General features: G+C 41.9%; 1 protein-coding gene across 1 annotated transcript in view; it reads left to right on the top strand.

Moving 5' to 3' along the window:
• The window catches only part of adra1aa (adrenoceptor alpha 1Aa), a 52,693-nt gene extending 44,436 nt beyond the window's left edge, over positions 1-8,257 (top strand). The window contains exon 3 of the mRNA XM_088335003.1: positions 6,223-8,257. Coding sequence (XP_088191129.1) covers positions 6,223-6,791 — 569 coding nt within the window. The 3' untranslated portion in view covers positions 6,792-8,257. The remainder of the gene's footprint in view (positions 1-6,222) is intronic.
• The last annotated feature ends 14,822 nt before the right edge of the window (positions 8,258-23,079 follow it).

Genomic DNA, 23,079 nt, shown 5'->3' with positions numbered 1-23,079 from the left:
CTGCAAGGCAAGCTCATTTTGCACACGGAAGTATGGCACGATGAGGGGGTCAAGGCCTTTTGCAGTACGAGGCCATCCCTTCTGTATGTGCACTCTGGTTGCAGTATGTAGCAGTAAGTTGAAGACAGCCCAACACTGGAATTGGCTTCTTCATGTAGGTCACCAGACGTACAGTAGGCTTTGAGAGAGGCAAGTGCATGAATGATTGTCTGTAAATTCTCTCTGGCAGAATTAAGACTGCTGAACCAGTGTCCACAAGCAGGTCAGTAGTAATTGACTGTTCATCATTCGCATGGAGAGCAACTGTACACGTAAGGTGCTTTGGGACTGCAGCTGTAGGGGCTACATGACACAGAGTAAGTTCTGGAACAGTAACTTCTCTCACTGATCAAGTAGGAATTGCGCTGCGGCACACTTTACTAAAATGTCCAATTTTTTTACATTGGTTGCATTTTGCATTTTTAGCAGGGCATTTGGGGTCATTTGCTAGATGAGAGTTGGAGCCACAACGGTAGCAGGTTTTGTGTTGATTCCTTTTATCTCTCGAGCGCTGTGTATGCGTACTGCTCTGATTCCTTTTATCTCTTTGTTGCACAAGCTTCACAGGAACATCGGGCACGTGCACAGGAGCAATAGCAATAGCTTCTGACATAGCGGATTCGATTTGTGTAGCAATAGCGATCGCTTTGTCAAGTTTTAAGTCCGTTTCCAACAGCAAGCGTTGTCTGATTTTCGAAGAGGACATCTTCTCAATGAATTGATCCCTAATCATATCATCAGCAAACGTGCCAAAGTCACAGTTCGCAATTAATTCCCTCAATGCGGCAATGAACTGAGCAGTGGTCTCGCCCGGTCTCTGAGTACGCCGACGGAACTTGGTACGCTGAGCAACGACATTAATCTTCGGTACAAAGAAGGTTTCTAGCGCATCACAGGCGGATTTGTAAGAAGTGCCAGTGTCGGGAATTCTCTGCCCTTCTGTGCCCAAACAGTGCAGCAGTAGTGCGCGTTTTCGCTTGTCTGGCATTTCGTTAGCAGTCAATGCTAGCAGGTAATTTTCGAACATCTGAATCCACATGGTGTACAACATCGTAGGCTCACCCGGGGTTTCAAGCAAAGCAAGGGGTTGTGAGATTCCGATCCAAGTCATCCTCGTCGCCAATATGTTGTGTATGTAGTAGGGTTGTAGTAGGATTCAGAGACAGGCACGGACGGTACATTCATAGAGTGTTTACTTAACTTCTTCCTCGGTAGTTCTCAAGCACAAGTACAAGGCTGCGCATTAGTATACAGCGACACCGCAGGAAGGGGAGTGTATTACACGACACCACACAAGCCCCAGCTGACCAGAGAAAAACCTACAGTGAGGCAGGTGAGGGTCTGGACTGAGGGGGCAATGGAGGCACTACAGGACTGCTTTGAATGCACAGATTGGGACATGTTTAAATCGGCTGCCACCCATAACAACAAAATAAACATAGATGAGTATGCCATGTCTGTGTCAACCTACATCAGGAAATGTGCAGAGGACGTCAGCAACACCGAAACCATCTGCACCCGTGCCAATCAGAAGCCCTGGATGACTGCTGAGATACGCAAAGTGCCAAAGGCACGGAACCTGGACTTTAAATCTGGTGATGAGGAGGCACTGAGATGAGCGAGGGCCAACCTAAACCGTGCTATCAGACTAGCAAAGCGATCTCACAGTCAAAAAATCCAGGACTTTTTCCTCAGCACAACCATCACCAGGGATACGTGGAAAAGCATTTAGGCCAAATCCAGCTACAAGCCAACCCTAAGAAACCCCAGATCTCATCACTGAACGACTACCGGCCCGTTGCACTGACTCCTATCATACCGGCTCAGTAGCCTAGATGGTAGTGGGCCCGCTTTGAGACTGGGAGGTCGCTGGTTCGCGCCTCGACCGAGACATACCTAATTGGTACAATGGCGGCGCCCTCTGGCTGCGGCTGCATCGACTCGCTACAACGGGTCAGGTGTATCGACATTTCGTTCTGTGTACATTGTTACAAAGAATGACAATACAAAGGAAATTATTATTATTATTATTATTATTATTATTATTATTATTATAATGAAGTGCTTTGGTGACTGGTTAAAGAGCACATCACCTCCAGTCTCCCCTCCTCACTTGACCCCTTTCAGTTTGCCTACCGGACAAACTGCTCTAACGGGGATGCAATCTCCTCTGCTCTTCACCTGAGCCTGACACACCTAGAGGAGAAGAACACCTAGGTGCGGATGCTGATGAACACCTGGTAGACAAACTGAGACTCCTGGGCTTCAACACCCCCCCGCGGAACTGGCTGCTGGACTTCACTGACAGACACCAGTCAGTGCGGCTTGGTCAGAACATCTCCAATGTCTTTACCCTCAGCACGGGCTCCCCCCAAGGCTGTGTCCTGAGCCCCCTGCGGTTCACCCTGATGACACACGACTGTGACCCTAGGTCAGCCACAAACTACATCGTGAAGATTGCGGACGACACAACAGTGGTGGGCCTCATCAGGGCCGACAACGACCTGGCCTACAAAGAGGAGGTGGAGCAGTTGGTGGGCTGGTGCAGAGTCAACAGCCTGGTCCTGAATGTTGACAAAACTAAAGAGATCATTGTCAACTTCAGGAAAAAACAGCCCAACCATGCCCCACTTCTCATCAACAACAAGGCTGTGGAGGTTGTCAGCAGCACCAAGTTCCTAGGGGTCCACATCACAGACAAACTCACCTGGTCCGTGAACACTACATCACTGGTGAAGAGGGCACAGCAGCGCCTGTACTTCCTGCGGAGGATGAGGAGAGCCCACCTTCCCCCACCCACCCTCATCACATTCTACAGAAGCACCACAGAGAGCATCCTGACTAACTGTATCTCAGTGTGGTGTGGAGGCTGCAGTGCCTCCGACTGGAGTAGTGTGAGGAGGGTGGTGAGGACAGAAGAGAAAATCATCGGGACTTCTCTCCCCTCCATTCAGGACCTTGGCCAGAAGCGCTACCTATCCCGAGCCAAAAACATCATTAGGGACCCCTCTCACCCCCATCATGGACTGTTCACTCTGCTAGCCTCTGGGAAGAGGTACTGCAGTGTGCGGTGCAGGACCACCAGGTTCTGCAACAGCTTTGTCCCCCTGGCCATTAGACTGTTAAACGGTCAATCACACACATAGCAAGCCTACCCAGCTGCTAATCTGTACATCTGTTTGTTTTTCTTTTTTTGTCCTTGCACTACTGGCAGTTCTCGTGTACCTAGCCACTCCTTTTGCACATCTGTTATCCTCTGCACTACCGTACTCCATTGTTATTGTTATTGTATAGTGACTTGTTTACCTGACTGCGCATTTTGCACATCTGTTCAGCTCCTCCTCTTGCACTCTTTGCACTACTGTACAGGACTTATAGCTATAATTATTTACCTACCATTGCACATCCATATTTTTTTTTTTTTTTTTTTTTTTGTACATTATATGACCCCCCACTTGCGTGTTTCACTCTACAATTTTTTATTTTTTTTTGGCACTGTTGTACATAAAATCCCTTTTTAATACTCCAACTCAATACTACATATTTATATCTGTATATTTAAGGAATCTGTGCGGGTCAAATGTATCGACATTTCGTTCTGTTTACATGTGTACAAGAATGACAATAAAGTATATCTGATCTAGTCTTTACAACCCTTTGAGACATCTTGTTATTAAGGGCCATACAAATAAACATGACTTGACTTGTGTGCAAAAATAATACAGTCAAGGGAAAGTGAAAAACAAAAAAAATAAAAGAGAATGAGAGAAATATTTAAAGTGGAGATCAACAATTATTCTAATTTTATGAGCTATCATAGATAGTCTGTGAGCAACACGAGTCTTGCAATTGCCAAGCAACTAAGAACAAATCAAATGACATCACCCTGGTTTCTCGGCGACACTCAATTGTATTTTTCAAATATTAATGAATTGGCTTATGTACTAGTGGAAAGGTTGCAGAGTGTCAGTTATTTTACAACTTTTAATGATCTTTTCAACTTACCAAAAAAGTGTCTTTTGCTAAGGTACTCACAATTTTTTATATATTATTTAGTTGGTCGTGGAGTACAGTACTTAATTGGACATTTGCTTCTGGAATTAAAGTGTCGCTATATTAGACAGTTTCACCTGATAAGACACATTGACTAAAAGCAGGGGTCTAAAACCCACGGCCCAAAGGATGATAGTTTGAGGCTACCACCTTAATATAAAAATTAAAGGGACAGTGTGTATTATTTTCCCACTAGATGTCGTTGTACTCTGTCGTGCCACCAAAGACGATTGCTAAAAGTACAACGGAAGAAGACAAAGAGCAGACACTAAAAATAAGAGAAAAAATAAAATGAAAAAGAAGGGAAAAAGGGAAAACTAAAAAATAAAGATAAAAAGAAATAAAAAGAGAAAAAAAGAAAAAGAAAGAAAATTGAATTTTTGTCTCCGTTTTGTCTTCTTTCTCTTTAATTCCTTTATTTTCTTTCTTTCTCTCCAGTTTTCTTTTTGAAAAGAATTTGACACCTCTCGTTTAGCCCATCTTGGCGTAAAATGATGGAACTGTACTGTGGGGGACAATATAATTTGCTCCCAAGCTCTGTTCAATTCGTCTTTCCATCTATTTCCGTGCATCAATCTCATTTTTGACTCAGGTGTTTGACATCTGCTTCAGTTGGTCCAATAAAGATTTCTATACGCCAGCTTGTCCCCTGTGTCTTCCGAAACACATGCTTGACGGACAAACAGAATGAAAAATCCCCTAAAGCACAGTAGCCATATTTTGTATATCTTTTCATAGTCAAATAATTCACTAGTGGAAAATGCTTTGACTACTCAAATGCTAATCCAATAGTAATCTTATCAAAGTGTATTTATGTAGGCCCATAAATGCAACTCAAAGTGCAGTGTAAAATTTTTGAAATCATAAAATATTGAAAGAAAAACACAATTGCTCCACTTCCTTTACCCATTACATCCTTTACACACACACACACACACACACACACACACACACACACACACACACACACACACACACACACACACACACACACACACACACAGAATAAGATTGACTACCGATACAGTTCTTATTTTACTACTTTTCCAAAATTATAGTTTTATAAGAAATCCTTTGAACGACAAGGAAAAACAAGGAGTAGCTCTGTAATAAGCATAGCAAAGTTCTAGCATGGCCCAGCCAGCCTCCAGACCTGAACCCAATCGAAAATCTTTGGAGGGAGGTCCAACTCCGTGTTTCTCAGCGACAGCCCAAAAACCTGACTAATCTAGAGAATATCTATGTGGAGGAGTGGGCCAAGATCCCTCCTGCAGTGTGTGCAAACCTGGTGAAAGAAAACGTTTGACCTCTGTAAAGGCAAACAAAGGCCAAATGTTAACATTCATTTTCTCAGGTGTCAGCTATATCTGACAAATAAATCGTTAAAAAAATCATGCATTGTGATTTCTGGATTTTTCTTTTTAGTCTATCTCTCTCACAGTGGACATGCGCCTATGATGAAAATTTCAGACCCCTCCATGATTTCTAAGTGGGAGAAAGATCAAATAATTATTTTCTTTACTGTATATATATATATATATATATATATATATATATATATATATATATATATAAAATGTGTGTATCTTTGTAGTATTTCATTAATATTTTTACTGTACTTGATATTTTTTCTCGTATTTCTGACGTAATATTTCTGCCATAATAATTTTGTAGTATTTTATAGATAGATAGATAGATAGATACTTTATTCATCCCCGCAGGGAAATTCTCACACACACACACACACACACACACACACACACACACACACACACACACACACACATATATATATAGTAATTTCTTCTCTTCAGAATGAAGACAAAATTATATATTTGGTCACTGTTTTGAAGCAATAACTTAGAAATTTAGTTTTGTAGTAATTTTGTAGTATTTTCTTAGTTGAGTGAGTCATTGAACAAGGGTCCTGTGCACAAGCTCTTTATGCATCTATCAGCACCACACACATTCTGTTTGAACATCCCCACCATGCCGCATTTACAGAACATTGATGACAGCCTCTTGGCTGTCCGTTGGTCATTCTGGAGTGGTAAGAGAATTCCGGGGACTTATAATGCTAGTAATACTCCAAATTAGGTGGTAATGTGACCTTTAATGTGTCCCCAACAGGTTCGATATTCCCCGCTTACAGACCGCCGGACACCGTCTTCAAGATCACCTTCTGGCTGGGTTACTTCAATAGCTGCATCAACCCAATTATCTACCCCTGCTCTAATCAGGAATTTAAAAAGGCCTTCCAGAGTTTACTGGGAGCTCACTGTCTGAGATCTAGGCCAAGACAGCGTGATCATCATAATCAACAACCCCATCAACATCAATTGGCTGTCAGCCCGAGTCAAATCCAAAACCAGCCCCTGACTCTCAACCTTGCTGGCAGGGGAGCATCTTTTGGACTCAGCCTGTCCTCCCCTGCTGACCTGTCCGGGACCCCGTCTTCTCGGGACAGCAGGGAGTGGAACGTTTTTTCCGACTGTCCTGCTGGGGAAAGCGGACCAGCAGACAAAAGCAGAAAAGTGGCCAAACTCTGCAGTCTAAGCTTCCGGCGCACATGCTGTTGCATCCAGAGTGGTGAGAGTCCCCCGCAGGAGGCAAACTCCACCCAGCCCCCTTCGATGGGAAAACTTCCCACCATTAAAATCCATCAATTGTCCTTGTCGGATAAAGGGGATCCTGTATAAGTGGACCATTGTCACGCGAGTGCATATTTATCAATTTAAGTCAGCAATTTACCCTTTCTCCACTACCACAATTTTGATTCATAACAGGGGTCTGGAACCTAAGGCTCATGAGCCACATGTAGCTCTTTTCATGAGTACGTATGGCTTGGAGACAAAATTGAATCCATGCGAATGTTCTTCATGTCTTTCTTGATTAACTTGAATGGAGCATATTGTAGTGCACGCGAAGGCGAACTAACGCTGAGAATGACAGTGGTACTGTCCAGTATATATAGGGCACATTTTTAACCCACAGTTTACAGTCAAGGTGTCACACTAAAAAACTCCTTTTAGCTGTACAACGCCAAGGAATCCCTCATATAGAACGCCGTTAAATTATCCATGTTCACGGTAGAGAAAATGCATGATGAAAATCCGCAGAAAAAACGCTAAATACGCTAAAACGCCAGAAGAGCGCCCAGAGAAATTTGATTGGGTGAGCGATAGGCTTTGGTTGAGCTATGCAGAGTGTAAGCACTCCCTCCTGTCTCCTGCCCTATGGCGTCTGCGCTGAAGCTGAATACATTGGAATCCTCGTTTTCAAGATTATTTTACGTTTTTACGAAATAACTCTCCTATAAGGAGGTGGCGAATTAATTGCAACCACGCCGATTAGAATGGGTGTGTGCCAGGGAGCGGTACGGCAGATGAGTGGTTAGCGCGTACGCGGTACAGTTCTGAGGTAATGGGTTCATGTCCAGCTACCAGCCTTCCTGTGGAGGTCTGCATGTTCTCCCCGTGCTTGCGTGGCTTTCCTCTAGACACTCCTGTTTCCCACATTCCAAAAACATGCATGTTAGGTTAACTGGCTGGTCTGAATTGTCCCTAGTTGTGAATAAGCGAGTTAGTTGTCTGTCTCTATGTCCCTGTGACCAGTTCAGGGTGTCTATTGCCCACTGCCTGAAGATAGCTGGAATGGGCTCCAGCACACCTATAACCCTAGTGAGAATAAGCGGTGCAGTTAATGGATGGATGGAAGGTGTGTGCCAGCAGAGCACCAACACTAATTTTTGGGTGGCATTTCCCTTTTTGGCAGGGTCGTTGGCACATGAGAATGGAAAACCCAAAGAGTAAGAATGTGTCCAAAACCTTTTCGACCCTGGGTGAGTAGAATGTCGTTTTGGGAAAGCTGCTGAGTCAGCAAGACTGAAACTGCCAACTCAGCTTTTTTGGGCAGTTTGGGCCTCTGGGGTAACCTACCTGGCTGGCTGTGAATGATGAGATTTAAATTTAATTTCAATTTGGTAAGATGGTGAGTCAAAAAAGCCAAAAGTGCTGAATCAGCTTTTTCTACCTTTTTTTTTGCATCTAGGTTAACCTACCTGACTGCTTGTGAAAGATGGTGGTCACATCTAAACTAATTTCCCCTTTTCTTGGGTGGACAGACACAAACAAACAAATAAATATGTACTGTATACATACTGTATACATACTTAGATCCCAAATGAAAACATTATCACCACCCTTGATTTGGTCTCGTGTGATAATTGGTTGATTTTTTGTGACTTATTTACATGTTTGTTACATGTGTTCACAGAAATAAATCACATGATTTACTTATGTGTTCATTTAATACCAAGATTTATGACATGAATGCAATTTATTCATATACTTATATGTTTTGTGATTTATTTTGTCATTTAGGTTTGGTATTTATTTTGTCATGTATTTTGACACAAGGTTATTCAAATGAGGGGACGGGTCGAACTGGCTGAGCTTTTTCACCTATTGGTTGATTTGTGTAGTTGCCGGTTAGTAATCACGGATGAACCAATAGGGGAATGGCTCAAGCAACTGGGCTGCCTCCTCATTTGAATAAAGTTTTGTTGTGAAAAAAACATAACCAAATACATGACAAAATAAATGCAGAAATAAATGACAACATAAATAACAAAATGCATAAATAGAAGAATAAATTGAATTTACGTCATGTATTTAGGTCAGGTGTCTCCAACCTTTTTCAAGTGTCGAGCTACTTTTTGTTACTAATTAGCACAATGGGCAAATAATTTGAATACATTTCTAGAATAGCAACTTAACCAGATGGCTTGCTAACTAGCTAAGGTAGCTTGATAGTTAGAAAGGTAAACAGGTAAAAACTAAAATGGAGTAAGATAGCTAGATACAGTACAAGAGTAAAAAGCCTTATAAATAGCAAGATAGAAAGCTAAAAACAAAGCTAGATAGCTAGCTCGAAAGGAGGCAAAATTTACCTTGATAACTAGTCCAAAAGGTAAAGTGTTAGCTAGATAGCCTTAAAAAAATTAGCTAGCAAAAAAAAAATACAATTTTTGGGAGGCAAATATGCTTCAATAGAATTTTCTTTTTGTCCATGTAACCCATGAACTGGAATTTATTTCAATATCTACAAAAACAACATATGTTATTACTATGTTATTATCAGTTAAATAATCAAAAACAGGGTTGAATAGACTCAGTCAACCAATAAAAAAAATAAAAATCATTTTACTAGAAAACCACAATGACCCAGCACTGGTGAGCTATTTCGGGAGAGGCACGAGGGCACCTCAACTGTTCTTAGGGAGCACCCTGGTGCCCGTGGGCACGATGATGGAGACCCCTGATTCAGGTATTACTTGATTTATTTATGCTTTTATTTAGTTATAGAGGATATTTGTATTGGTATGTATTCATTTATTTCTCCATATGCTAGGCTAGCTCCTCCACACCAAAGTAATATGTGTTTGACGTGTATTTTTTCCCCTTTTAAAAATCAGAATCGGGCACAACAGAGTTTGAATTTGGACAATTCGGGTTGCTAAAGTCGATTAAGATTAGTATCACTAACCTAACTAGCAGTCCTTGATCATTTTAAATTGAGGTTATCCATAGCCAAGCGCAAAAAGCGAATCCCGTGAGACGTACTTTAGTGACAAATGGATGCAACTTTTGTTTAAAAGACTCACTTGAAGTCCTGCTTAAAACCCTCATTGAGAACCGAACCGTCCTGTTAAATCCCAATGTAGAATATATATTTATTTTAAAGACACTTATTTTTGTTTTAATACCCCAAATGTAAACCCGATCCCTACTTTCAAACCCGACTTTGAAGCCCTGTTCATAAGGAGAAAAAAAACTAATTTGGAAACCTCTATGCGAAATGTCTCAAACTATAGACCCAGGGGCCAATTGCAGCCCCCAGTATGATAGTTTAAGGCCCCTGCCTTAATATTAAAGGTAAAGGGACAGCGTGTAGTATTTTCCCACTAGATATCGCAGGTATTCTATCGTGCCTCTGAAAACGAGTGCTAAAAGGACAACGGAGAATACAAAATATGGAGACTCAAAGTGACCAAAGCGCCCCTTATTACTCTCAAAAAAAAGAAATAAGATGAAAAGTAAAACTCAAGAAAAAATTAAAAGCTAAATTAAAATAAAATAAAGAGAAATATAAAAAATATTAAAGGAAAAAAAGAGAAAATTGTCTTTTGGTCTTTTTTCTTCTTTTTTTATTTTATTTTCTATATTTCCCTTTTTCTTTCTTTTCTTCATTTTCTTTTATCTTTTTGTTCCCGTTTTCCTTTCTTGCTTCTTTTTCCGATTTAGTCTTATTTATTCGTAATTTCTTTTTTAAAAACAAACCCTTTTCCCTTTCTTTTGTCTTTCTTTGAGAAAGGCTGGGTAAAAATATAAAAAAAGGCTGCTTTTTTTGCTCACTTTTAGTCTCTGTAGTTTGTAGTTTCTTGGACTCATTTTTGGTTGCACTACAAATCACAGTGACAGCTAGTGGACAAATATAAAACACTGTCCCTTTGAGAACAGCGGAAGTTTTGATTAGCGCTGTTTTTGTGGAAAAGCCTATTTGGCCCAACCTTACCCGGCCGTATCCTAGCTTCAGCGGCCCCTGACTCAATTGAGTTTGAGGCCCCTGCAATTGGGAACTTTCACAGTCATGATTGCAAGTGTCCTGGAGTTGGTATGTTATCAGAAGACCTGCAAAAGCCAGTTTGATCCAGTCCTCACAAACGTCTGTTTGTAAATACAGTATATGACTACCTTTCTTTGCCGTTTAAGTTTCAGTTTCCATTTTGTCAAATCCACGCCTTTTCCAATAGAAAAGGGGCGGGACATTTCTTCCATGCCCTTTGGCGGGAGAACACTCTCCTGATCAATTGGTTCTGAGTGCACTCTTTTTTATTTCATTAGGTTACGCGGCGAGACACGGAATTTCTACGCCAACACCGGTTATGATTTTAATCAATATTGATTTATTCCAAAGTTCTTTTTTACCACTTAGAGGCGCTAATTATCACACACTGTCATTAGTTTAAAGTTATCTTCATTGACAAAAAACAGGGTTGTCTTCTAAAATCAGACATTTCTAAGCAAAACTTTGGAACGGCATTATATGTCCTTAGGGGTGCTTTTTTGATAAAGACAACGGCATCAGCATCATTACGCCACTCTCACCTCGGCTGGTACATTGACGCTTTTTCACACAAGGGAGCTTCCAGGGGTGCCTGTCATTGGCTGGCACGTCTGTGAACCTGTGAATGACGCCATCTCTGCATGGATGCCATTAAGGGAGCCACTAACAGCAGCAATAAAACTGGAGATGGCACCGCTGACCTATTTCTCACCTCTCTTTATTGTCCTCTAGGAGGGATTATGACCCATCAAATACCCTTATTGTCGTAGTGTATCGTTTTTTATACAGAGCAGACGAAAATGAACACTTTGATTTAGTTTTTAGCTCTGCTGGTCAGGTTATGATTGAACACAAATTCGTTATGGGATCCAATGCGATCAGGAGTGGAAGATTGGATGCTTTACTGCATGCCAGGCTGCTCAAACAATCCATAAAGTGGGCAAATATATCAGACGTCTGCTTACACAAACAAGACAGTAACGACTTGCAGTGCAGGAAATAACGCGTTATAAAGTAACACATTCCTGGAACGCAATTACTTTTTTCTGTAATGACAACTGTAACACATTATTAATAAAAAAATTGCAACTCAAATGTCACTAGAACATGGTGCGTTACTGCGCTACGCCCCTTCAGGCTGCTTCAGGCAAAAATCACTGCTATCACAAAAGAACACAAAGGGTCGTCTCACATTTGCCAAAAAGCATCTTCCATTCATTCATTATCTGCACTGCTTGTCCTCAGTAAGGTCACGGGTGTGCTGAGTCCATCCCATCTATCTTCGGGCAGTGGGCAAGAGACGCTCTGAACTGGTTGTGAACCAGTCGCAGGGCACACAGAGACAGACAAATCCCCCATTTAAACCATGGGTCAATTTGGACCGGCTGATTAACCTGTCATCCATGGTTTTGGAATGTGGGAGGAAACCAGAGTACCCACGCAAGCACGGGTAGAAGATGCAAACATTGCACAGGAAGGCTGGCAGCGGGATTCGAACCTATAATGTTAGAACTGTGCCGCAGATGCACTAACCACCCAACTCCCGTGCTATGCCCAAAAAGCATCTTGATTATCCTTAAGGCTTTTGGAGAAACATTCTGTGGACTGTTAGGTCAAAAAGTAAACTTTCTGGAAGATGTTCAGCCTATTACATCTGACGTAAATATGACACACCGTTTAAAAAAAGTAACATGATGCCAACAGTAGAGCACGGTGGTGGCAATGTGATGGTCTGGACTGCTTAGCTGCTTCAGGACCAGGACAAATTGCTGTGGTTGACGGAATAGAAAGTGCTCTTGGATCATGCAGCAAGACAACAAGCCAAAAGACACCAGTAGGTCCTTTGAATGGCTCAAAACCTCCAAAATGAAGGTCCTAGAGTGGTTAAGTGAAATTCTGGATTTAAATCCAATTGAGATTTAAACGCGCAGTTGATGCTAGAAAACCCTCTGATATGGCAGATTTGAAAGAATTTTGCAAAGAAGAGTGGGGGAAAAAAATCCTTCAAAGCGTTGTGAAATACTCATTACTAATTATTTTTTTCTGTTATCACTACCAAATGTGGCCCAACTAAGCTGTTAGCTGCAGGGGGAGTTACCATTTTAGATAGGAGAGATTTAGATTTTTTTTGGTTCTTAATAAATGAAATAAACATTTCAAAACTGCATTTTCTGTTTCCTTGGGGTGTCTCAGTGTGCTATTAAAATTTGTTTAGTCATCTGAAACGTTTGTGAATTAGAAAAATGCAAAAAACACAGTAATCAGGAAGGGGGCAAATATTTTTTTCATGGCGATGTATGAAGACTTCATCACTTCCTCCGGTCGGTGTACACGTTTTCTTCTATTTCCTTTGTTATGATGTCGTTCTGAAGCAGTTTTAGGTGGTCGGCTTCAATGCAAGTATAAACAGTCATTTTTAACTAGATAGTTATATTCACTTTTCGCTTTTGGCTGTCAGTTAATGGGGGGTGAGGTGGATGGGTAAATAAATTACTTTTTAGATCAAGGGTCTCAAACTCGATTAACACGGGGGCCACCGGAGCTAGGGCCTAATTGGGTTTTCCACAAGAAAATCTTTGACAATAACCCTTAACTGTTCTCAAATATACCTTTTTTTCAATGCAATTCAAAATAAGATCACAAAAAGAATCAAAAATTATTGTGAAAAGAAATGATTCTGTAATTAATAAATCCATGATTTACGCAGGCTGCACTAACATTAAAGAAACAGCTTGTATTTTTTCACCATTAAATCTCGCTGCATTGTCTAGTACAAAAGAAAACAAGGACTCAAAGGCGCGAGGAAGAATTCAAAATACTCAAAGTGGCCAAACTGCCCCATTTTCCCTTTTTCTTTTTTGGCCAGCCTTTTGCGAGTTTTATGTGGGGTACGGCATTTTAAAACCTAAGGCAGCAAACATGACTTTAAGCCAGGAGATAGCATCATGTGTGTGTGTAAAGTTGGCCATTTTGGATATGTGCATTTCTCAGAATTCAATGCAATGAAAATAACTTGTTTTTATATTCCAAAATATAAAAACAATCTTTCTCACACACACACACATAAAGGCACGTTTCAAACATCAGTCTAATTATATCTTTTAAACGTTTATCAATCTTATATTCTTTTATTGTGAAGTTGCGCTCATGTGTGTTCCTTTTCCTGTTTGTGTGAATAAAACCACACCTGACCGGAAGTCCCCAGTTCTGTCGGAGACACGTTTTTGGCAACATGCCATCCCGACAGGGCTGGCTCTGACTCGAGGGTGATTTTAAAACTTAATATTTGCTTTTTACTTGGGTAATACTGCCACCAAAGAGTTTATATAATGTTTAACTTTAACAGTGTGTATTTCTCAGACACGGCCAAATAAGACTCTCTTTTTTTCATCTTTTTGGGAGTTTGTTCCGCCCCGAACAGGCCTCATAAAAGTAAAATAAAGGCAGATAGGCATAAAATAGAAGGGGAACACACTTCAACCCCATTCTCAGGGCTAAGGACGCGTCCAGTATGTTGACCTCCGCACCCGAGTCCACAAGGGCGGACAAGGACTGGGTTGACCGGGGACTCCGAAGGTGCACCTGTAGCATTGGCCTTCCGGTCGGGGAGATCGGTGTGCGGACGGAACTCAACCGGACGACTCCAACCGTCCGGTGAGCTTCCCCTTTTGACGGGCAGGATGATACGTGGTGTCCTTGCCCACCACAATACAGGCAGAGGCCCTCGGAGAGACGACGCCGATGCTCCTCGACGGACAGCGACGCGCGATCCACCTCCATTGCCTCTGGTGGTTCTAGTAGGGTTGCGGGTGGCTGGTGGAACTCCGAAGTGGCGCCAGTCCCCTTGGGCGAGCAGGAGAAGGGGTGGCTCTGGCGGATTCTCTCATGGCGTCGCGCCTGGACTCGACGACGGATCTGAGCCGTTGGCGCAAAGGCCTCGTCGAGACTGGCCGGCGGAGCGTGGGATAGTAACTCGTCCTTCATATAACCTGCCAAGCTGTGGAGGTAGGCGTCCACTAACGCCTCAGCGTTCCAATTACTCAGGCTTGCGAGTGTCCGAAAAGCGATCGAATAATCGGTGATCGATCGCTTTCCCTGCCGTATCTTCATCAGAGATCTCGACGCGTCGACTGATGAGGATCCCGTGTAGAATACCTTGAGGATTTCCTGGGCGAGGAGATCAAATGAAGAACACGCCGCTGAACCTCTCTCAAATTCAGCCGTTCCCCGACAAATGGTTAATAGTAAAGGCCACTTTGGCTGCTTCGGACACAAAGTTTCCGGGTTGCAGGTCAAAAATGAGTCGGCAGTTCACAATGAATGCGCATACCTGAGCAGGATCGCCACAAAATTTCTCCGGGGCACCCACACACAGCTCCGCCGTTTAAATGGCGGGAGAGTTCGTGAACAGGACGGGGTGTGCGACGGCATGGCAGACGGGGAATTACAGGGGGGCGTGGCCGATGTGTGCAGCTGACGAGCAAGAATTTCCGGGAGGGCATCCAATCTTTCTTGCTTGCGCTGAAGCCACTCTTGTTGCATCTGGACAATTCGAAGGATGGCGGACACGTCACCCGCCATCCGTCGGACCTCCTGCTCAGCCCGACGCGAACGCCGCATGTCTCCTTTTCTCCGATCGGCGCGAGTGAAAAACGTCCGCTGGATTCTTTTCTGGTCCAATCGTTCTGTCAGACACCAGAAACGTAGACAGAACCCAATTGCGTTCGTTTCTTAGTATTATTGAGAAGAAGGCGAAGGCTAGCACCCATGATCCAGTGATCGTTGGTTGCGGGGAGCAGGTGGCTCGGGACGCGGAAGTGGCACTTCTGTGGTGAGCGATAGCGGTGTCGAAGACGGGAAAACAGGTCAGGTTGTCGGGGTGGAGGAGCAGAGACGTGGTCAAACAGAAACAGGTCGAAGCCGGGAAACGTACAAGAGCCAAAAACAGGAGGGAGTTAGGGTCGGAAGGCTAGCCTTCGCGGGAGCTGAATGTTTGCAATGATGGGGCGCCGGTAACAGGGAGCCGGGGGGTTTAAAAAGTGGCAAGGAGCCAATCAGAGACCAGGGCTGTTGGCGCCACCGGGGCGGCCGCAGGTGCCCCGAGTCAGTAATCGTGACACTTTGAACTTGTTAAGAACACCTCACACTACGCAACCCACCTTTAAATCAATATAATTTTTTTTAATGAATGAAACTTTTTTACTTAGTAATACATACTGCCCTTCTGAGGGTAGAGTATCCTATTTTTTTTATCTTTGCAAAGGCATGAAAGTTTTGTGTACTAAAATTCATGCATGGTATCGGTAATGCATGCATGTCTATTCAAGAGTTAAGGTTTTATATTAGGGCCAGGATCTCAAACTATCATCCAGCAAGTTTTGAGACCCCTGTTTTAAATTGACCAGTAACAGTAACTAATGACTTTTTTCAGTAATGAACGATAAATACACTGCCAAGTTAAATGTTTTAGGAGAAAAACATAATACTGTCCAAAGAATAGAAGTGAAATTACATTTTTTTTTACAAATGATAAAATGTGATTGTGTTGCAAGACATTTGCATTCATATTCGAGAAACCTTATGACTCATGCAGGCAAGCTCCCCAAGAGGGATCAGTTTTGTGGCGCCTTCCTCAGGCAATTTCTCGTACAAAGCTATCGTCCGTGGGTGGGGATGTTGACATTTGGAGCCACCTTTCCAATGTAATTACATTTATACTCGTCTAGACTGGGCATTTTTCCAGCAGACACTCGTTCTCTCTAAATGTCCATGTTTGTTACATGTACTGATCCCTGGCTTAATGAATTCGCTACCTGACTTTCGAAGAACTTCTTGTTCAGTAGAGAGCAGGTTGAGGCAGAGATATTTACAGAAGAGTAGGTCAATGTCCTTGTTAAGTTTATGTATGTACTTTGAAAACAAATCATATCTTGCTCATTTTCACAGCCTATTTTCATGCACGTAACTTTTTTGCAAACGTAACACGTGCTGTCATTACGGAAAGTTAATTTTAAAATATAAAAATAGAAAATTGTTTTTTTTTTTAATAAACATTTATCAAAACAATTTATGAACAATTTTATAAGTTACAAACAACTGCTTTGAAATGTTAACACTGTATATGAAACCCATTGAAAAAACTATTTACAGTTCAAAATCAGTGTTAAGAGGATACCTAAAGACTTTTTAATTTAAAAATGTATTTTATATATATATATATATATATATATATATATATAATGTCAAGTGAAGTAAAATAAGTATTTGAACACATGAGAAAACAAATGATAATATTTGGTAGAGTAACCTTTGTTTGCTATTACAGAGGTCAAACGTTTCCTGTAGTCTTTCACTGCGTTTGCACACACTGCAGGTGCGATCTTGGCCCACTCCTCCACACTAATCTTCTCTAGATCAGACAGGTTTCTGGGCTATTGCTGAGAAACAGGGAGTTTGAGCTCCCTCCAAAGATTTTCGATTGGGTTCAGGTCTGGGGACTGGCTGGGCCATGCTAGAACCTTGATGTGCTTCTTATGGAGCAACTCCTTGGTTTTCCTGTCTGAGTGCTTTGGGTCGTTATTGTGTTAGGAGACTGAGCCACGACCCATCTTCAATGCTCTGACAGAGGGAAAGAGGTTGTTTCCAAAAATCTTAGATTACACGGCCCCAGTCATCCCCTCTTTAAAGCAGTGCAATTGTCCTGTCCCATGTGCAGAAAGACACCCCCAAAGCATTATGCTACCACCACCATGCTTCAGAGTAGGGATGGTGCTATTCGAAATGTATTCTTCATTCTTTTCTTCCAGACACGCATCGTGTAATTATGGCCAAAAAGTTCTATTTTGGTCTAATCTGACCACAAAGCCTTCTCCCATGACTCCTATGTATCATCCAAATGGTCATATGCAAATTTAGGACAGGCATTGACATGTGCTGGTTTAAGCAGGGGAGCTTTTTGTGCCACGCATAATTTCAAATCATGACGTCTTAGTGCATTACGTAGAGTAACCTTGGAGACAGTGGTCCCAGCTCTTTTCAGGTCATTGACCAACTCCTGGCGTGTAGTTCCAGGCTGATTCCTCACCTTTCTTAGAATCACTGAGACCCCACGAGGTGATATCCTGTATGGGGCTCCACTCTGTTTGAGATTGACCGTCACGTTTAGCTTTTTCCATTTTCTCAATTGTTCCAACAGTGAACCTTTTTTACCAAGTGCTCGACAATTGCTCCGTAGCCCTTTCCAGCTCTGTGGAAGTGTACAATTTTGTCTCTGGTGTCTTTGGTCTTCACCATGTTATAAGTCAAAGTGTTACTGATTGTATGGGGTGGACAGGTGTCTTTAAGCAGCTAACGACCTCAAGCAGGTGCAACTGATTCAGGATGATACATGGAGTGCAGGTGGACTTCTAATGGGTGGACTAACAGGTCTTTCAGGGTCAGAATTCTACATGATACACAGGTGTTCAAATACTTATTTGCAGCTGTATCACACAAATAAATTGTTAAAAAATCGTGCATTGAGATTTCTGGATTTTTCATTTTAGTTTATCTCTCTCACAGTGGAAATGCACCTATGATGAAAATGTCAGACCCCTCTATGATTTATAAGTGGGAGAAATATCAAAATAGCAGTGTGTTCAAATACTTCTTTTCTTCACTGTATATACATATACATACATATTCCCGCGACCCTACAGAGGATAAGCGGTGCAGATAATGGATGGACGGATGGATATATAAAAAATTATATAAATATATATATATATATATATATATATATATATATATATATATATATACCATATAGCTATCTATAAACCCTGGTCATATCCCTGGAGAGGGGTGACCGACAGCAAAACAAACACATACAAAAATAAAGAAAATTACAAAAAGAGAAAAAGTAGCAAACAACACACAAAAAACATTTGGACCATGGCCAACCCAAATGCCCAAACACGAAAACAAGTTAAGCACCTCGGCACCCAAGTTGATCATGCTTTCGTCCCTCCAGATGAAACGGGACACAAGAAAGCGGCCATGTCACTCGGGTCAGGGTGACACAACACACTCTTCTGTTCAACAGCAGGGCCCGACAGCTTTCACTGGTTTACCCCTTCCGCATCATACGGGTGCCCTGCCCATCTCTTAGAACCAATCCAAACATCCCACTATCCTTTCAGAACACCTCTCCACTCATTCCTATCACCAACAAGAGCTCCAGCTTCCACTATATTTAGACCTCTTTCCTGCACCATCCATCCACGTCAATCGCGGCCTTCCTCTTGGTCGCCTTCCATTTACTTCTGCTCTGTAGCTCCTCAACATTCGCTCCTCATCCATCCTCTCCATGTGTCCAAACCAACCGAGTACTCTCTTATCCACACGCTTGCTCAGTTCCACTACTACTCCAGTTCTGTCTCTCAATTGCCAAAAATAAAAAACAAAAAATTAAAGTTATTCATCTAGTTTTAAAGTCTACTGAAGAGACTATTGACCCTTTGTATGAAACGTCACATTGCGTTCTCTGGCAGAATGAGAGCCATAACAGCATGACGCAAGAAGCACTTGTGCGAAAGGCAATCAACTCAGCAGTTGACTTGGAAACAAATACCACGACAAAAGAATATAACCACCACTTTTTAACATGGTTATCTGCAGTCAGACAAAGGGACTGGTGTTAAGCCGAGGCTCAACACTGGCAGGCTGGCCGCACTCAAGTACGCCAGGATTCTCAGAGAACTTTTACAACGTACGTTTGATGAATTTCCGTGCAATTTTATATTAAGTAGTAGAGAAAAATACTTTTCGTTTCGCATGTCCTCTTTTTCTCTCCTTTTCTTGATTTTCATTTTTTTCTTTTGTTTCCCCTACTTATATTTGTATTCCCGTTTTCCTTTTTTGACCCTTCATGTTTCTTATTTCTTTTTAAAATTTATTTTTGAATTAAAAAAATGTTTCTCTTGTCTTATTGTCTTTAAGAAAGGCTTGGTAAAAATTGGAATAAAAATGCTGCTTTTATCTCACTTTCAGTCTCTGAAGTTTGTAGTCTTCCTTGGACTCATTTTTGGTTGGACTACACATTACAGCGACACCTAGTAGACAAATATAAAATACTGTTTTTTTTAAGAACAGCAGAATGTTGTGGAAACCCCCATTTTGCCCAGCCTCACCCGGAACCTAGCTTCGGCGACCCCCAACTCATATGAGTCTGAGACCCCTGGTCCAGAAGGAAGCTGTCCGTCTATTGTTTTGAATGATACCTTTTGTAAGCTGCTGCATGAGCTGTTGGTTATGTTGAACATGCATTAGTGCTGCGTAAAAAATTTTGGGGCGGTTATAATAGTTGTGCCCCTCCATATTTTTGATATGCCTTCCCCCCTGAGACTCATATCTGGTGACGCCACTGCATTACCATCAATTTTAACCTCACAAATATATGGGGAGCAATTTATCTGAAAAACAAAAATGTTTGCAATATACTTAACATATAAAAACCAAGTCTTGATAAATGCACACACATGGTTAAAAATGCCATATGAAAATTGAAGATTTAATTGTGGTTCTACAAAATACATAACTCACATTGGATTTCTTAATGGTACTGGAGAAATGTGAAAGTTGGTCTTGAAAGTTCTTAAGAAGTGCTTGAATTTGGCCATAAAAATGTGTACGAACCCTTATTATTATCATCACTTGATAAGGGGAATTTACATAATTAATAGGGGAGCAATCGGCTGAGGTTGACACCACGGGCGGAACTCGCCCGCTTTAATGTAGCATTTTTAAAAATGTGTTAATAAAGGACTGGATAGGCTTGAATATGAAAACCAGAGGACAAAAAAAAAAAAGGAACTATACAGCCTTGGAAATACTCAACTGCCTTGAAATGGTTTCGTACATTTGATTCCTAGCTACCCGGTGTTTGAGAGCACAGAGGCGGTTTTCTGGAGTGAATCGCGACTTGCTTAATGGGATTCATATATGCAGTCCTACTTCCGATTTTTTTGTGTCTGTGTCTCAGTTGTCAACACTGGCATTATGGCATTGAATTTGAGTCAGCAGAAGTAGTGTTTACACGAAAAAATCTGTAGAGTGAGAGGGAGTCTGGTGCCATTGAAGACAAACTATAAGTGTACAATCTTCTGGATATTGCAATGTTTTCAACTCTTAAGGCAGTTATTTAGATTTGCCTAACAATTCCAAAAAGCAGGTGTAGATGCAAACCAGCTCAGTAGCCTAGATGGTAAGGCGCCCGCTTTGAGACTGGGAGGTCGGTGGTTCGCGCCCCGGCCGAGTCATTCCTAAGACTTAAAAAGTGGTCGGCGGCGCCCTCTGTTGGCTGCGGCTGCATCGGCTCGCTACAACGGGTCAGGTGCAATCGTCATTTTAACCAGCTCAGCAGCCTAGATGGTAAGGCGCCCGCTTTGAGACTAGGAGGTCGGTGGTTCGCGCCCCGGCCGAGTCATTCCTAAGACTTAAAAAGTGGTCGGCGGCGCCCTCTGTTGGCTGCGGCTGCATCGGCTCGCTACAACGGGTCAGGTGCAATCGACATTTCGTTCTGTGTACATTGTTACACAGAATGACAATACAAGGAAATTATTATTATTATTATTATTAAAAGATATTTTCAGCACATTACCAGGTCAGAAGGACTACTGGTCAAAACAGACTCCAGCATCTAAGCATCTAGCTATATTGAAAAAAATGTGCTTGACAAAGTGCAACGCCAAAAGGTTATTGACAGGTTTTCCACCCTCAAGGTCAGGCAACACAGCTTAATCCGTAAACTATAGGGCAGTCTCATAAAGTGTTGCAAGGAATGCATCGTTGTCTAATAAGTTCCATGCTTCTACATATGTATTATGTTTTAGTGTACGCTTTGTGCTGCCCTCGCTCCCAAGCTTCTGATTTGGCCAAACTAGACAGCTAGTGAACGACGTCTCGAATAACCAGACTTCTTGGCTTTTCACTGCTGTTCATTCAGGTAATGGCATCGACCAGTACCCTCATAAGGTCGTTGTAAAACTCAAACAAAAGTACAAAAAAATTGCCGTAACTATACAGAAATATTGTGTGCTAAGCTAACACATGCTAATGTCGAGTCACACAAAAGTATGTAAATGTGTACAAAATCCTACAATAAACAAACACAGTATACTGAAGGCGAAGGACACATAGAGCTGGATAGAAGCAATGCAATTGAACACATTTATTCCAAAGTTTAAAAAATTAAGATACAATTAGAGTGCACTTAGGAACAAACGATGGAGACATGTTCTCCTACTAAAAGGCATGCAAGAATGTTTCAGCCCCTCTCTTAAAGTGAAAATGTTGTACATGCAGCATTACAGACACTATGAATTCAGACCTCACATTACAAAGCAAAAAACAGGAGCCACTCCTCTACAAGATCGGTACTCCACATTGCTCTGTTTTCAAGGTTGAATAATAGGACCATTGCTATGAAACTACACTGATATGAAATAGTACATTCGTCAAGTAAATACTTTGCTAAAATATGTGGATAAATATGATGTGTGCATTTACAACAACTAAAATGAATAACGTTACTATCAAAGTAATGTTGTGAATACTAAATAATTAACTCAGTATACCTAGAAAACTCATGCGATAGTGACAACAAACTATGTGACCTACTTTAATAATCTAACAATATCCAGAAAGTCATTATAATTTGTTCAATGCTTACAGACAATAATTGTCCAACATGCTTCAGTATTGGTGTTTCTGTCGCTTACACTTTCTCTTTCAAAACAATAAACTTGTTGAACTCTGGAGAGCGCTAAATACCACGCTACATTTTTGATCACAAGGCAGAACACTTAGAAATAAATGATCAGTGTTTCTGATAACCACAAAAAGTAATGTGATCGTGCATAAGCATAAGGAAGCTAAGAAGCTACAAACAAAATCCATGCATCCATTTTCTGTACCACTTATCATCAGTGGGGTAGCAGGGGTGCTGGAGTGGGGTAGCAGGGGTACCGGAGACCATTTCTGCCATCTTCGGGTAGTGGGCAGGGGACGCCCTCAACTGGTTGCCAGTTCGTTGCAGGGTGCACAGAGACAGACAACGCACCTGCTCATTCACACTTAGGGACAATTCGGACCAGGTAATTAACATGCCATGCATGTTTTGGAGGATACCGGAGTGCCCGGAGGAAACCCACGCAAGCTCAGAGAGAACATGGAAACTCCACACGGAAATAAAGTAAAATGGAAAGAAAAAAAGTCAGTCAGAAACAGCGTGTTTAGCAACCCTAGATCGCCCCTGGTTGACAGGTATGTTATTTTAAGCCCAGCCAACACGTTATCCGTGGATGACAAGGGTGGGGTACT

This window comes from Urocampus carinirostris, chromosome 5 (assembly GCF_059441175.1).
Source record: "Urocampus carinirostris isolate Australia breed hairy pipefish chromosome 5, RoL_Ucar_1.0, whole genome shotgun sequence".
NCBI classification, from domain to species: domain Eukaryota; kingdom Metazoa; phylum Chordata; class Actinopteri; order Syngnathiformes; family Syngnathidae; genus Urocampus; species Urocampus carinirostris.
This window is presented reverse-complemented; position numbering and strand designations above follow the sequence as displayed.